This window comes from Coffea arabica, chromosome 1c, assembly GCF_036785885.1.
Source record: "Coffea arabica cultivar ET-39 chromosome 1c, Coffea Arabica ET-39 HiFi, whole genome shotgun sequence".
Taxonomy (NCBI): Eukaryota; Viridiplantae; Streptophyta; class Magnoliopsida; order Gentianales; family Rubiaceae; genus Coffea; species Coffea arabica.
The window spans coordinates 49,537,693-49,554,880 of record NC_092310.1 but is presented as its reverse complement, the minus strand read 5'-3'; the positions used below and the strand labels follow the sequence as shown (position 1 = coordinate 49,554,880).

The following is a 17,188-nucleotide window of genomic DNA, read 5'->3' as shown; positions in this document are numbered from 1 at the left end:
CATGAGGTACAAAATCGCATCGTACCTTTGAACTGACTACTTTTTTTTTTTTTTTTAAAACTAAAACAGTGCCAAAAAAAATTCAAAATTTGCTTCTCTATTTCATTTTCACTTTTTGGCTAAACTAGAAAGTATTACTGTACAAGTATATGGCTAATTGATCAGGACTTGGGGGACAATAATGAGCATGACAAAAAAAAAAAAAACCTGAATCTTGCAAGTGCAATCAATCAAACTATTGGGAGGACTAAAACTTAAAAGTATTGAACTGAGCATAGTTGTTTCCTATTTCCAAGCATTTCACTTTGTTGCTTATAAGTTAATATTATTTAATAAGATCAATCGTTGCTTATTAGTTTAATATTTTTCTCACTTGGACATACATTTTCCTTTCTTCATGATTTGATATTGCAAATACTCAATAGATATCAAAAGGGCTGCTTTTGAAAGAAGGGAAATGAAAAAACTGACAGTGACGGGAGTTACAATTATAGAAGGCCAAGTGACCTCCCCAACCCTATCTTGTTTTCTCAATTATTACCAACCATTGGTAGAAGTTGACGTTTCCTCGTTTTTGAGCTGTATTCCCTACCCCTGATGAATCACTTTCTCGAGGGTTAACTTCTGTAATAATATCTCAGTCGCATTTGGGGCCAACAAAATAGTTGGATATGCTTCAACAGTCCTAATTAATTGATGTCCACATTATTATTGCTTTTGTACCAGAATTGTCCATCAATTAAACACATACACACATTTGTTATCGTGGCCAATTTTTTGCCATCAATCAAAAAAGTATGGTTTAAAAATCATAATCTTCCATTACATGTAAGCTCAACAGTCGAGTTTTTTAATCTATCTAAGTACATATATTTGTACATACACATGACGGAATAGCATCTGGTATATTTAGTTATTCTTGGAGGCACCTATTCAAAGTGCTAGCATAAATTATGAAATGATTTTGTAAGGAGTGTCATGTCCGGGAAAGTTTTGTTTCTTGTCCATCACACGTACCTAACACAAGAAAAGGAGGTAGAGAAAAAGCAAGGAGAGAGAGAGAGAGAGAGAGAAGGAAAGGGTGTATTGTGTCCAAGAATAACAAAGATAAAAACCTCTCAATTATTACCTTATCTTTCTCATTTCAGACTTGTGGAAAAAAATGACCCTAAAAAGTCATAAATGTCATGAGAGCTAGCATTTGATTATCTCTAACTCATATTCTACTAGTGTTAGTACCCCACTGTTCCCTCTTTTTTAATATTCATTTTCCCTTTCTGTTGGAGAGTTGCAGAAGTTGAGTCTGACAAGAAGGCGACTTCAAAGCCGAAGCTTAACAGGATAGATAGTACGATATATGGACATGTGAGTGCGATCTTAAGCTTTCGATGTATCCCCACCTCGTGTGTTTTATCTGTTGTTTTGATGGTACACAAACTGTCTCTCTGCACCAACATCTTTCATCCTTCTCTATATATCTATCTATCTATTTCTCTCCCCCATCTTTTTGATATAGTTTTCAATTTTTTTCCATGACAAAAATTCACAGCTGATGATGATATTTGATGGGCTCTAATTTATCTCCCTGTAAGCAGCTAATGTTCATTTATTCTGCATCCATATCTATGACTGTTGAATTAGCTAGCAGTACAATATCATATCATATCATGATGGAGTTTGTCCAATATCATGCTGACTTTGAAATTTTCCATATCCATGTAATATTGGATCGGATGATGTTTAAGGTCATGAGTCAAGATCTTGTTTTCAGAATGTTTTCCGTAATCTGGGTGTTGCATGGATTTGTCATATGTTCCATCTTTTCTTTCTTTCAGGTTATACCAGCAGCAGCATCAGTTTTGATTGCAGATTCTCCATCTGACAAGAATTCTTGGAAGACAAAACTACCGAAGAATTACAGTCAGATCAACCCATCAATACTATAATCTTGTTGGTCCTTGAGATTAGAGGAGTGTCTTTATTGACCTTGGAGGACTATACAGCTGCTACTTGAATCTATGGCTATGTACTATCAAGGAGGCTCAGAAATCCAAGCAGATGGCTTGCAGACGCTTTATCTGATGAACCCTAATTACGCAGGCGGCTACTCTGATGCTCAACAGCAACCTGCAAACATGGTGATCTTGAATTATGCTACCGGAAACACAGTCAATCTTGCTAGCTTAGCAAGTAATCAGCAGCCACAAACACAGCATCTTGTTGGTGTCCCGCTTCAAGGGAGCCTTGGATCAGCAGCCAATTCTCATGAACTCAAGCATGAAGTTTCAGCTCCTGGCCGCGGCGGTATCCCTCATTTCCATCCAAGTTTATGGGGATCCCTTGATCATACTGGTGGTGCTGGAGCTGCAAGTCAACCAAATATTCCATCAGGGGTGGTTGTTAGCAATCCTAGTGGTGGTGGCGCCGCCGATGTTACTAGGCAGTTGGGGTTCCATAGGCCGGTGGTTTCGCCTAGACAGCAGGGTTTGTCCTTGAGTCTATCTTCTCAGCAACCAGGCTTCAGGTCTCTATCTACGGAGCAGAATATATCTGTGCAAACTCCAGTTGGGATTTTATCACCAAGAAGTGGTGATAATAATTTGCGAGGTTCAGGTGGTTCATCTTCTTCAGTTTCTGCCGTTTCAAATGGGATTCATGGATTACAAAGTGCTGTTTTTGGGTCCAAATATCTTAAGGCTGCTCAGCAGCTCCTGGATGAACTTGTTAATGTTGGAAAAGAGATCAAATCTGACACCAGGGAGAAGGCTAAAGATAAAGGAAAGATGAATAGGGAATCAACTGTTCATAGTACTGGTGAGGCCTCACATATAGGTCAAAGTGACACCAAGAGCGGTGTAACTGAACTTACTGCAGCCCAAAGACAGGAGATTCAAATGAAAAAGGCAAAGCTTGTTAGCATGCTCGATGAGGTAAAACATTTTTTAACCTTTTGTTTTACCCTTTCAAGAGGCATACTTACTATAGACGAATTCTGAGCGTGTTTTCCCAAGTTTCTGGTCAAGAAATTGATCATTTTGTCTTCGACTTTCTTAGTAATCCTATATTAATAGAAAAAAGAATCGATCATTTCAATCGCATTTGATTGACACTTAAATTCTTGTCCCCATTTGCCCGCGTTGCAAGCAAAACCTCTGAGAGCCAAATGCAAGGCAAAGGCTACATTTTTTTGGTTCAAAATTCAGTTGAGTTTTAGGCCAATTCATGTAAAACCAACAACTTTAAAGATAAACTTTCATCCTTTTCTTTTTCTTTTTACTTCCTTGTTTTTGCAATTCATGGTAAATCAGAGTAGAAGTTTCTTTCTCATGCATACTATTTGCATTATCAGTGATTATTCATTGGATCTCTTCCAAAAGTACTCAGAAGTGGCACTTGCAAATTCTGTTTAATAAGGGTCGATATTCAGCACCCAAATCACACAGCGTAGATAGATATTCCCGTGACAAAATACAATTTTCTTTCGGCAAAGAAAAAAAGAAAAAAAATTTTTGTGATCCCACTTCCATTTGAACATTGAACCTACTTGTCCATTTAAGATAAGCATATTCATCTGGTTGGTGGGTTCATCATGTCCTCTTCTCCTGGCCCGCTTTGATATTGATGGCCTTGATTGATTGATATAGGACGTGTCGCAGCCTCAATTAGTTACCAAGCTAAGACTGGCACACTTTTGTGCAATCAATTTTTCAGTAAGAGAAAAACAGAAAGAAAGGTAATAAAAGCTATTCATTTCAATTATTCTAACATGCATTAATTTGTCTTCTTGATTATTTATAGGTGGAGCAAAGATACAGACAGTACCATCATCAAATGCAAATTGTTGTAGCATCATTTGAGCAGGCAGCAGGAATCGGCTCAGCTAAATCATACACTCAACTAGCTTTGCAGACAATATCGAAGCAATTTCGATGCCTAAAGGATGCAATTTCTGGACAGATAAAATCAGCAAGCAAGAGTTTAGGCGAAGAAGAATCTTTAGGTGGGAAGTTAGAGGGTTCTAGGCTTAAGTTTGTTGATCAACAGCTTAGGCAACAAAGAGCCCTGCAACAACTTGGAATGATGCAAAACAATACTTGGAGACCTCAAAGAGGTTTGCCTGAGAGAGCTGTCTCAGTTCTTCGCGCATGGCTTTTTGAGCACTTTCTTCACCCGTATGTCTACTCATTCTTGACTAAGGAAAACCACGATTTTCCCCTTCAACTTTCTTGACATTTGTTAAATGATCATGTTACTCACAAAATGTATCTTTCCCTTTTTCAGCTACCCTAAGGATTCCGATAAACAAATGCTAGCTAAGCAAACTGGGCTTACTAGAAGCCAGGTATGCATGTTAACAGCTTTCGAATTTGGTTCATTTCACACATACATAACATGGAAATGATGTAAGAAAATGTTAACAAATGTGGGATGGATGCAGGTCTCTAACTGGTTTATAAATGCTCGAGTTCGGCTTTGGAAGCCTATGGTTGAGGAGATGTACTTGGAAGAAACCAAGAATCATGAGCAAGATGGTTCTGAATCCAACAAAGAACTGGGCTCAACTTCAACAACTGCAAAGGAGAATAATGTTGCTAGAATAGATCAACGTAGTATCCTCCAGTCAAAGCAAGAAAAGCAAATAGCTCAGGATGCAACTCATGCAGAAATTTCAACTTCAAGTCTAACACCATCTCCTACTGGTACTTCTCCTCAGGCTCGGGGAGGTTTTGGCCTAATTGGTGCACTAAATATGGAAGCAAACGTTGAAAAAAATTCCAAGAAAATGAGAACTGAAATGCAGAACTCCCCCAGTAGTATCCTTTCAGTGGACATGGAAATGAAATTTGGGGAGCCAAGGAAAGGGTTCGACAACAAGTTCAGCACCAGCCAAAGGGAAACTAACAAAGATGGCTTCTCCTTAATGGTAAACAATGCAGGCCATGGAAATGGATTCGGGGCATTTAACCTTGGAGAGCTTGGACAGTTTAATCCAGAGCAATTGACAACAGGGTTTCATGGAAACAGTGTCTCTCTTACACTTGGACTTCCTCCTTCTGAGAACTTAGCTTTATCAGCAGGAACCCAGCAGAACTACCTTTCAGACCAAAATATGGAGCTGGAAGACAGGCTTGAAATGGGAACAATGGATGGACATTATGATAGGGTTAACAAAACTCAGACATCCCACTCAAGCTTGGGTTATGAGACGATCAACTTCGATAACAGGAAGCGATTTGCTGCTCAACTGTTACCGGACTTTGTCACATGAAAACTTCAAAGCAGAATCATCAACACTAGAACATCTCTTTCATGAGGAATACACAAGCGAATTTGTAAAGAGGTAGATGGTGTATTGATCAAGATTATGCACCTTTCAGGTGTCTTACAAACTACATTTAAAGTGGAGTTCATGTTTAGTGTAAGATTAGCATACCTGGTAGAATAGGCTTATACATATGTGGGGGAATAAGCAGTACATCTAAATTTGATAGTAGTTAAGATTGAATGCTTGATTATGGCAATATTGAGTGGGAAATGCAAATTTGTAAGATTATCTTAAATTTCTCTACATGTGCATGAATGTGTTGGAGATATATGGAGCTGTGGCAGGTAAATGGTTGGCAAAGTTTCAAGTAGAGCCAATGAGCAATTTTAGGAAGTATCAACATTTGCCTTGCGCTGATATAAGAGGAACATATACCTTTTTTTCTCTTTTGTTCTTTTGTTCTTTTGTTTTTCACTTGAGAAACATATATCTAGTACTACGAACTATCCACCATTAACCTTGTGGATTCACACTTATGCAATATGTTTTTCTCCTTTATAACATTTTCTGTTGACAAAAAAAAAAAACTTTAAAAAAATTTAGGTAAAATAGTAGAACTTCTATTAAGTTGCAAACTGCACGATATGTGCACAAGTACATACTAACTACTGTTTTGCAAAGATCTTCTCATCAAACTTCCATGTTACACTGGCTCCAGTTCTCCTTGCTTCTATATATAAATACCCTTCCAGTTTGAAATATGATTGATATTGGAAAAAAGATCTTTCGTGAAACGTTGAGCCTTTTTTTTTTTTTTTTGAGAGCTCAATATTCTCTTAATAATGTATTATGAGAAATAAAATTCAAGGGTTAATCGAACATCACAGAGCTTCCTGTGACAAATTTAAAATGAATAGAGACCGTCAAAATAGAGAATCTTGAGTTCTATACATACTAACATATTGCAGGAGATTTCAAATGTAGAATTGTAAGACAAATATTCTTATATGCCCATATAGAAAATCTGAATCTAACTCTTTCTTTTTTGGTCTCTTAATTTAGTGGACACGTAATTGTTGCGAATGCTTTGCATATGTGAGGAATACTTGCGACTAACAGAATCGAAGCTGAAAAATGGGTTTGTAAGTTCTTACTGCCTATGACTACTCTTACTGGATTTCTATCCTCCCTTTGGATTACTGAAACTGTTGAAATTCATAGCTTCAACGTTCATTTGGTTAAGGAAAGTCAACTTGTGGTCTGCTATGGGTGATTTTGTGTTCCTGGATGCATGGCATGGTATTAGCAAACTTCCAAGAGAATAATTGAAACTTTACTTCCTTTGTGATTGCACGCATTGTACAGAATAGCATGGGTTAAAAGTCAGACATATAACTTCGTCTAGTCCAATTCATGCCAAATAAGGCTTCAAATAAACTAATCTTATACCCCCTAAACGTTTTGAACTGCTAAGGTTTCATATGCTGAATACTTTCTTAGTTGAGCAGAATGTTAAGACCATGTAATAGGAACTATACCACTTTAAATCGCAATTAAATAAAAATCTGGAATGCAGATTTGGTCTTTGAAAAACCCATTTTCAAAAGGTAAATTGAGGTTTTCTACAATTTTAATGATCGAGAAGTTATTTAACATAGCAGAAAGAAAGAACAAACTTTTTAAAGTTATTTTGGTGTTACTGCAGCACTAGTTTCCAAACAAGAACCTTGTTTGAAAGGAAAGAAGGCAGAAACAATAGAATTTGATTTTGGCAACGATGCTATGAATCAATACAATTATACAAATTGGAAAGTAATCTGTATCCCTAGACGCAACTTAGCTGACATTGATATTAAGCATATTGAATCAAGCTTAATAATCTTAAAAGTTTCTACGTTATTGTTTAGCACTTTTCTGTTCAAGTTTAGTTTTGGGTAATTTATTAATTTGGTAGATTAATTATTGTATTAGGTAATTTTTTGTGGCAAGTATTTCTTGTTAACTACGTATACATATGGTGGCTTGTAATTTTGTTCAGTTGAGAAGTGTGAGAAAAAAAAATTATAGAGAATTTTGGTTGTTGCACGTAAAAGCAATTCTACCTAAAATTTGCGTCGCTTTTAATATGAGAGTTGGGTGTACTTCATTTTTGTGTACCTAATATAACTTGTCGCTTTTAATATGAGAGTTGGGTGTACTTCATTTTTGTGTACCTAATATAACTTTTCTTTAACGCTGATTTTCATGTGTGTGAAATATCTTCCCTTCTTTTTCACATGCTAACAAGGGACATAAGCCATAGGAACATAAGATCTCGAGTCCAATTTGAATTCCTCATTATTTCTTATTCTTTCTTATAAGGCTTGGAGTTTTCCATGAAAAAAGAAGAAGAAGAAGAAGAAGCGCAGAGTACTCTCTTGTCCCGTTGATAATATCGTACATTGCCTTTTTACATGGTAACAAGGGACATTAGCCACACGAACATAAGATCCCTAGTTTTGATTTTGAATTCCTCAATATTTCTTTTTCTTTCTTATAAGACTTGGAGTTTTCTATGGAATCCAAAAGGAAAAAGGTTAATAACACTTTGACTTCCTAAACTTATGGGGTATTTACACTTTATCCTCCTCAATCTCAAATATATACAACTTTACCCACCATGAATACTAGTCAAAGTTAAAAATACAACAAAAAAGTGTAATGAAATTATTGCCCATTTATTCATGAAATTATCCATGGAGATAATTTCAGAACCTCTCATTAGGTTGCTAATAGTTCATTGCCCTCTCTTAAGGTTGTAAAACTATCATCGACCTCCCTTAGAACCAATTTTCTGGTAACAATTCTGCCCAATCTTAAAAAAGCAATAATAAGGAATAATTTTAGGTGTGGAAATTATTTATGTCAAAAGTGCACCTCAACTATTATACTAGTTAAATTAAATATTTGATCTAACTTGTTAATTCAACTTATAGGGTCATTACTACACATGGTAAACAAAAAATTTCCATTATCCATAACAAAAAATAACAACTTTCAAAATTTAACAAAACAAAAATTTTTTGCCATACCTTAAGATTCTTGTTATTACCACAATTATATGAAAATTTAGCCTAACTAAAATCTCTTTATATTTTATTCCTTTTATTTATCAAGTACATAAATTGAAAAAGGATGCCTAGTATTCGATCCCTTTTTAGATGTCAAATTAGATTTTCTTTTTTTTTGTATTTCAAATTATGATTAATTTAGTTTGTAAATGGCTTAATTGTTTCTCATGTCTTTAATTTAATTTATGAAATGCATTATGCCTAGTTTCTTTTATTTGTGAAGTATATAAAAATTTAAAAATGTACACCTAGAATTGGCTTTATTTTTAGATGACAAATTAATTAAATTTTTACAATCCAAATTATGGTTAATGTAGTTAGAAAATGTTTAACTCTTTTCATTTACATGTATGTGTAAAATATCCTAAATTATATGAGAAATAAAGCCATTTGGCCATTAGTGATGTAAGCGTTGTGTCCCAAATAATTGTCAGGAGAGGTAAGTAAAATTTCTAAAACCTCAAGGGAAAGCAGTGAAATTGCCAGAAAAGTCAGGGAAGGTTTCTGAAATTATCCCTTATCCATAACTTAGTAGTATTTCCTTTCATTGCTAAAAAATATACATCTTCTTTATCATATCAACTATACAATAATATCAAACTAAAAAAAAAGGTAAATAAAGTTTAAATTTAGTTTATATTCTTAAAATTTTTTCTATCAGTTAGTATTCACTTTTATATAAGCTTTGTTCAATTTATTATAATTTAAGTCCTTCAAATAAAATAAATCACACAAAAAACAGTAAAGTAAACATAGATACCAAATTTCTTTTCGGGAAAGAGGTAATCCTAAACTTTTTTTTGTTTAAAAAAGTAGTTTTTTATTATTTAGTTTATGTGAACTTTTGGGCTAATACTCTTGTCATTTTTTGTTGTTGTATTTATAGTTTACTATTATTACCTTTTCTTCTCAAAAAAATAAAATTTGATTTAATCTTGAATTTTCTTCTCTAAGTTTAAAAATGAGGTATATCAACCATTTTTTAGCAAATTTGATTAATAATTTCATATTCAAGTAATTTGATAAACAAAAAAAATGACAATGATATTAGCCTAAAAGTTTAAATAAATTAAAATGATAAAAAATTACTTTAAAAATGAGTTTGATATTACCTTTTTTATATAAATTTTAGCGATTATGTTTATTTTGTTTGGCTTAAAGTCTAATATATCGAACAAAACAAATATAGAAGTAAATATTAATCCAACAGGAAAAATCTCAAGGATATAAACTAAACATTAACTTTCTTTAACTTTTTCTGGTTTGATATTTCGGTATAGTTGATACAATAGAGAAGATACAAATCTTTTCGCAATGAACGGAAATGATATTGAGTTACAAATAATTTCATTAACAAAAGTGCAAAAATATCATTGCACTCGCTTTTTTTCGTATTTCTGACTTTGACTAGTTTTTGTGGGAAGTGAAATGCATATATTTAAGACTTGGGAGGTAAAGCGTGACTACCCCCTAAGTTTAGGGGGCAAAGTGTTATTAACCCAAAAAAAAGAAAAAGAAAAGCAAAGTACTCTCCTGTCCAGTTGAGCATACCGTACGTTTCTTTTTGAGTTGTCCCAATTCTCAAAATCTATCACATTAAAAGTGCAAGTTTCCGAATTACCTTTAACTCTCAAAATTTGTCACATTAATACTGCTATTTTCCAACCTAACGTTACTAAGATGGTTAAAAATTGGACAGTGCACAAGAAACACGTGAACTATGTGGGTATTTTTCATTTTAATTGAATTTGTCCCAAGCATCAATTCACCAAAAGTGTTGCGTTTGTGGGCAAATGTCGAATGTGATTCCTCCACAAAACAATCAAGCAACCATACATATTGCTTTTATTCGGAGAACATCCATATTTGACAAGGTATGCTGCATATTTCATAATGTTTTTACCTTTCGAAAAAAATTTTTAAAAAAAGGAAAAATTGCAAAAACAATCCTTAGACTATTTTTCTAGTCCTGATTTAGTCCTCACTATTTTCTGATTCTTCAGCCTCTCAACTTTTGGTTTGTCCTAAAGTAGAGTTCATTAATTTTCTAATGGGACTTATATACCTTGTCTAAGTAATAACAATCACATGTTTTTCACATTTTCTTGATTAAAGGGGTAAGCATGGATATTTAATAAATCGATCTCCTTCAATTAATTGCCTTGATTTGTGTATGCACGTGTAATATCTTATATGTGTATAATACAACACGATATGTAACTGTCACATACATATTCATTTGTAGACATATGAGAGTATGTATACACCACACGAGATCCTCAGTGACACTTTTCAGTGGCAATTCAGTGCCACTTCTATATTTATGCCAAATGTCCTATTTATTTAATTTGTCATGTGTTATTTATTTAAATTTCTTTTATCATCAAGTGATAAGTGAGATTGTCACTAAATTTGGTACCGAGTAGTGGCATAGAGGATCCCAACTGATGTATACACTACTCTTTAATTAAGCAGGGAGATGATACATGCATCTCTGCTTATGTTTGTGTGTGATTAAATAAGAAGCAACAAGGTATTTTATTTATATATGATTCAAGAATTAATTACTTTCAAATCAATATATATGATTTACAAATCAATGTGCCTTTATATGTGTATATTTATAGTTAAGAACGTGAAAAAACTATACATTTAATTGGTGTCACAAGTGCATATATGGTTATCTTTTATGACACTACAATATCTCACAAAATAGGTTAATTGTTGTATATGGAACAGTATATGTGGTATAGTTCATCTATTAAAACAGCAATGAAATCAGACTTGGAAACTTAATCCTCCACCAATAGCAATTCAAATTTGATTTAATCGATAATGCAGACAATACCGATTTTCATTTGGTCAATATTCACTTGTAAAACCTGAAGGTTAATAAACCAAAAAAAAAATATTGGAATATTTCCTCCAAATTCATAAAATGAAGTAAAATACGGTGCCACACTGCACATTTAATCATCAACCTATATCTACAGTAAGCAACTCATAATTAGAGAGCATTCATTTTGCCTTGCAGAATAGTTACTTGTCAATTCTCATTAGCTTTTGTACAACGGATTTAAACTTTTTTACACTTAAAAAACATGCCAACGCTTGAAATCATCTTCCTTTCTTTTTTTTTTTCTAAGAAAAAAATTTAGATAAATTCGACGTCGATTACTGTCACGAGTCAGAAAGGGCATGTTGTATAATCATAAGTTGCTTATCGAAAACACGACCTTTGTTGAAGATGTCGTATATTCACATTTGAAACCAACTTTGATTTGTCACGCTTACCTAGAGAAAAAAAAAAAACTGTTACTGCCCCATCTTCTTCCTTTTGTTGACAAACATGAATATGACTCAGGAAACTGACGAGTGCCGACAAATCATCCATACTCCCTTCGAGGTGGCCAGTGGATTTCCCAAGCTTTGTTACATCAGCAATTTGTGTAATGCCAAAAAAATTTGCCATTTTGATAAAGCCTTAGCTATGAGTGACGTGAATAGTCTCACTTTTCTCACTGTAACATCCCATTTTCCAACTGGGAATCATCATGCAATTTGTCCAGGTATTCTTTAGACCCTTCCTCCAATTAACGCTCCAGTGTTGAACAGTACTACTTTGATTCTTTCCTCATTTTTCTGCACTTTTTGGATACTCTTATAGCCTATAAATTGTCCATTCTTCCATAATCATGAACTATTATTGTCTTCTTTTCTTGCTCCATCTCCCAGTCTTAATCCTACTAGATCCGAATGAGTCAGTTTTGGGAACTTTTTCCTGTCACTTTCCTCGTGTTCATCCTTGCTTCTGTTGAAAGTAGCAGTGGTGAAACAGATGCTCAAACCTACATCATCAGAATCCAAAATGACTTAAAACCATCTGCGTTTTCTGATGCTGAAGAATGGTACAGTGCTACTCTTCGAAGCTTGGATTCAACTTCACAAGCATTTGATCAAAAGCCTAATATTTCCCATGCAAGAAAAAAATCCCAAGATTTCCTCCATGCCTACAAAACTGTCTTTCACGGCTTCTCTGCCAGACTCACGACAAAACAGGCGCAAGAGCTCAAAAACCGCCCTGGTGTTCTTGCTGTATTACCTGACAAACTTCGCCAACTCCAAACCACCCGGTCACCTCAATTTCTAGGAATTTCATCTTCTGACAACCCAGCGGGGCTCTTGAAAGATTCTGATTCAGGATCTAATATTGTGATAGGACTTTTAGACACCGGTATTTGGCCTGAACACCGGAGTTTTCATGACGAAGGCCTCGGTCCTATCCCGAGTCACTGGAAAGGCGAGTGCACTGAAGGTGAAAAGTTCACGAAAAACCATTGCAACAAGAAGATCATCGGTGCTCGGTACTTTGCCTCTGGTTATGAAGCTAGAAATGGCAGAATGGACCAGAGCATTGAGGTAATGTCTCCACGGGACACTGACGGCCATGGCACTCATACAGCTGCCACAGCTGCAGGAAGAGCAGTTAGCAATGCCACCTTACTCGGTTTCGCCACCGGCGTCGCCGCAGGAATGGCTCCCAAAGCACGTATTGCAGTGTACAAAATATGCTGGAAAAGAGGTTGTATGGAATCTGATATCCTTGCAGCTTTTGATAAGGCTGTTGAGGATGGTGTCGACGTCATTTCCATCTCCGTTGGCGGAGGAGCTGCAACCTACAATCTCGATCCAATTGCAATTGGGGCCTTTGGGGCTATGGAGAAAGGAGTTTTTGTTTCTGCTTCTGCAGGAAATGAAGGGCCAAACAAGTTTACAGTCACAAACGTGGCTCCCTGGATCACTAGTGTTGGTGCTAGCACAATTGACCGAAAATTCCCAGCCAATCTTGTGCTTAAAGATGGGCAAGTACTAAGAGGATCAGCCATATATCATGGCCACCGCTCTTTCCAAAGAACACCTTTACCATTGATATATGGGGGAAATGCCTCCATAGATTTAAGCCATGGTACTCCTGGTCATTTTAGTAGCTTCTCTGCTGGTATTTGCATGCCTGGCTCGCTTGACACAAAGAAAGTAAAGGGAAAGATAGTGGTGTGTGATCGAGGTGGCTCTCCACGCGTTGCAAAAGGAGAAGTTGTGAGGATGGCTGGTGGATTAGGTGTAATTGTCGCCAATGTTGCACCACTAGGCGAAGGTCTCATCGCAGATGCCCACATAATCCCAGGACTGGCTCTGGGTGAATCAGATGGTAATAATGTTCGGACATATATAAACTCAACCCCTGATCCTCGAGCAAGGATGGTTTTCCAAGGGACACAGGTCGGAGTAAAACCGGCGCCGGTGGTCGCCTCATTCTCGTCTAGGGGTCCCAATGGTGAATCAATCTATGTTCTCAAGCCAGATATCATTGCACCAGGTGTCAACATCTTAGCAGCATGGCCGGATGGCGTACCACCTACTGAGCTACCCACGGACACGCGTCGTACAAATTTTAACATAGTTTCAGGAACTTCCATGTCTTGTCCTCACGTGTCTGGCATAGCAGCGTTGCTCAAAGGAGCACATCCTGACTGGTCACCGGCGATGATCCGATCAGCTCTTATGACAACGGCATACATGCATGATCGCGATGGCAGGCCTCTACTAGATGAAACATCGTACCAGGAATCCACAGTCTGGGATACGGGTGCAGGCCATGTAAACCCTGAGAAAGCACTTGATCCAGGCCTAGTATATGATTTGTCATCAATTGATTTCGTGAATTTTCTCTGTGCCTCTAACTACAGCCGTGAGGCAATTAAAGAAATTACTCGACATGGTGCAAAGTGCCCACGGAAGCATAACATGCCTTGGGATATAAATTATCCTGCGGTTGTGGTAGTATTTGACAAAACAGAGATGTCTGATTTTAATCTTAATGTCACAAGAACTGTGACGAACGTTGGGGAAGGTGCATCTAGCTACAGTGTGGTGGTAACAAATCCCAAAGGTTCGAGAGTCAGCGTCAATCCACCAAAGATGGATTTTAGCACAATAGGGCAAAAACAGAGTTTTGTGGTTCAAATTAAAGGTGACAAGTTGGAGGTGGCACCAGGGAATGCGGTGACTGAGTGGGGTATGGTGACATGGTCCGACGGTAAGCACCAAGTAGGATCACCTGTAATTGTAGTTTGGAGGGATGTGTTTTAATGTTGAATCAAGTGCTATCTATTATTAGAAAGACAATTTTTTTGATATCTATGAAAAGATCATAGAAAAATAGAGACTATAAATATATATATATATATATATATATATATATATATATATATATATATATAAAGCAAAACCAGTAGAAATTCTTATTAGTGAGAGTTTTACATTTAGAAAACAGATAGTAATATCAATACTCAATTAAGTATAAAGAGACAACTGAATATGGTGGGTGATAGAAAAGGAGTTATCTTCAATCAATTCCATTTGTTGCAATGAAAAAAATAATCAGCAAGAAAACATTAAAAGTTTTAGAAAAATATTTGTTTACTTTTAGCTGCAACTTGAAAGCCAGGGACACATGAATAAATTAACTTTTGGCTTCGTCTTTGTGCACCAGCTGTGAAATGCACTTTGATTGTACCTTCATCCACATACATTCGCTGGGTTCTATTGAGTTCTTGTTTACTGCTAATTTAAAAGTTCTGAAGAAAAAAATCAATCGAGCATGTGTTAATGTGTAAATGCTCGCTGTGAGTTACCGTTTAACGATTGACAGTAACGGTGGTTCTTCTTAGTTTTGCAATTTTCATTAGTTAGAAAAGGATAGAGATTCTATACACTGATGAAAAATGTGCATTGTTGCTAAATTTGTTGCCGTTTTTTCTAATTGCTAGAAATTTTGGATTTCCATTTTAATAGCTCAATTGAGCTTTTTTTTATTATTTATTCTCAGAGGAAAGTATGAAAAGAATATCGTAAATACATCTGTTTAATGTTGAGATTGATTCTGAAGTCATTTTGAATACCAAATTTTTTTTAAAAAGTAAAAGTTTAAGTTGGAATAAGACCTTTTCTCTCATATCTCTCATTATTTCAATGGTATTTTGTCTGGATGCGACAATACAGTACTGTTATGGAGTTGAGTTGAGGTAGGGTGGCGAGGATTTAGTTTACTCATTTTGGCAGTTCCATTTAGAGTGTTATTTTTTAAATTTTTGTAAAAAAAAATATATTATAATCATTTAATGTACATGAGATAAAAAGATAACTAAAAAATATGGTCACGTAAAACGTAAAATTTTTCATTTGGAAAACTTCGATCCAAACAAGGCTTTATCGGGCAAGTTTTGTAGCTATGTTATCTAGTACTGGTTAGGTGAGACCCTGCAAAACCAAAATGTTCATTTTTTTTCCCATGATTCCCAAGTTCATTACCACCTCAAGGCTGCCACTCAAACTGCCCAATCAGCTACAACTCAAGGTCTTTCTATCAAATTAGTTTCTTCCTATTTATATAGGTATGTATTTCTGATTTCATGTTGTTGTTCTATTTAGTTTTTAGCTAAATCCACTACTAAGATGTCTATGTAATGAGGAATACATTTAATGTGCTCTCAATATCTTGCTTTGAGGGTTATGAGGCTTGTCCAGCAAGGGTTTATGGAGGGAGATTTCTCTTTGTTTCTTATTGCTTTAAGACTACCAAATTTCCATTTAATCGAGTTTAGAATTTCATACTGTCAAAACACTTGTGTTATTATGCAATTCTTTTAAAATTTTTTTGGTCTTTCTGACGGGGAAATTTTTTAAGGTCAGATTTTTTAACAATCAAAGACATGATATATGAGAAACAACTCAGTTTTTGGGGAATGTCATCCGTTCTAGGTATGCTCAGGTTCCGTTAGTTTCTTTAAATATTTTTTGTTTTGTGCTAAGGGCTAAACTAGAAAATTTCAGATAATGTACATTACAACTCTTTCTCTACCTTCTCCTTTCTTTACATGCAGATATTTCACATTGGTTCAAAGAATTCACAAGGTTAAGCTACAAACTCTGTCGATGATGTTGTTGCATCAGCCGTTCAGTTTGGTGATTAATACCTTGTAAGCACATAATCTTGACTAGCTCCAACATATCATGCCCATTTTTTTTTTTTTTTTTGGCTTGGATGCATTAATTGGCATATGATATTGGCTGAGCTCCACATGAGTGTTGTATCCTGTGCTTAACATGTGTCTCTGCTCTGGTTTACTTACATTTGAGAGTGGCAGTGGTTTTGTTAATTTTGCTGTTTGGACTTTAGGAAGATCAAGTGCCTTTTGGAGGAGAACTATCCTGTTGCAAAGATGCAGGGTCAACCTAGTTATTTTATCAGATGTCCATTGATTTCATCTTCCTTTACCACCAATTCACCTATGTTTTCAGAACCAGACCGGATATCGACTCGGTCGAGGTCAGGGGTCAGGGGTCAATGGGTTTGACCGGGGGTCGATAGGAGTCGAGCCGGATGACGTCATAAATAAAAATTATTTAAAAATTAAAATATTATATGTAAAATACCTAATAACATATTAATATTAATAAAGATATATTCATATATATTTGATGTTTCAAATATATTTAACAAGAAAATACAAAGAAATTAGAACAGCCAAATAGCAATTTATATTATTTAATGAGTATTAACAAGTTTAGAATTAAAATTATGGATTTAATTAAAAAATAATACCAAATTTTAAGATAATATTTATAAAGTATGAAATATTTGAGATATATTAGTAATTTTTAATAACCTAGGATCAAAATATAATATTAAAAATATTTTGACCTTCAAAAAAAAAAAGAATCTACATACCTGCATGGAGAGGGGGCAACA

At 35.3% G+C, this 17,188-nt stretch overlaps 2 protein-coding genes across 4 annotated transcripts; both read left to right on the top strand.

Annotated features, from left to right (window-relative positions):
* The first annotated feature begins 1,036 nt into the window (after positions 1 to 1,036).
* Positions 1,037 to 5,561, top strand: LOC113726061 (BEL1-like homeodomain protein 1). 3 transcript variants are annotated; one of them, XM_072075182.1, is made up of 5 exons: positions 1,037 to 1,365; positions 1,836 to 2,930; positions 3,799 to 4,172; positions 4,282 to 4,342; positions 4,439 to 5,561. In XM_072075182.1, the coding sequence occupies exons 2-5, from the start codon at positions 2,019 to 2,021 to the stop codon at positions 5,267 to 5,269; spliced, it is 2,178 nt and encodes a 725-aa protein (XP_071931283.1). In that variant the 5' UTR covers positions 1,037 to 1,365; positions 1,836 to 2,018; the 3' UTR covers positions 5,270 to 5,561. The 3 variants fall into 3 exon arrangements, with proteins under 3 accessions (XP_071931283.1, XP_071931298.1, XP_071931292.1); XM_072075197.1 differs by having other exon boundaries at positions 1,037 to 1,428; XM_072075191.1 differs by lacking the exon at positions 1,037 to 1,365 and adding an exon at positions 1,435 to 1,587.
* A 6,165-nt stretch (positions 5,562 to 11,726) lies between these two features.
* Positions 11,727 to 14,571, top strand: LOC113726057 (subtilisin-like protease SBT1.5). The gene has a single exon (XM_072075171.1). It carries the CDS (start codon positions 12,133 to 12,135, stop codon positions 14,524 to 14,526), a length of 2,394 nt encoding a protein of 797 aa, XP_071931272.1. The 5' UTR covers positions 11,727 to 12,132; the 3' UTR covers positions 14,527 to 14,571.
* Positions 14,572 to 17,188: the final 2,617 nt, after the last annotated feature.

Coding starts and splice junctions, on each gene's coding strand:
- LOC113726061 (XM_072075182.1), top strand. CDS start 2,019: ATGGCTATGTACTATCAAGGAGGCTCAGAAATCCAAGCAGATGGCTTG. Junction 2,931..3,798: donor TTGTTAGCATGCTCGATGAG/GTAAAACATTTT, acceptor GATTATTTATAG/GTGGAGCAAAGATACAGACA. Junction 4,173..4,281: donor TTTGAGCACTTTCTTCACCC/GTATGTCTACTC, acceptor TCCCTTTTTCAG/CTACCCTAAGGATTCCGATA.
- LOC113726057 (XM_072075171.1), top strand. CDS start 12,133: ATGAGTCAGTTTTGGGAACTTTTTCCTGTCACTTTCCTCGTGTTCATC.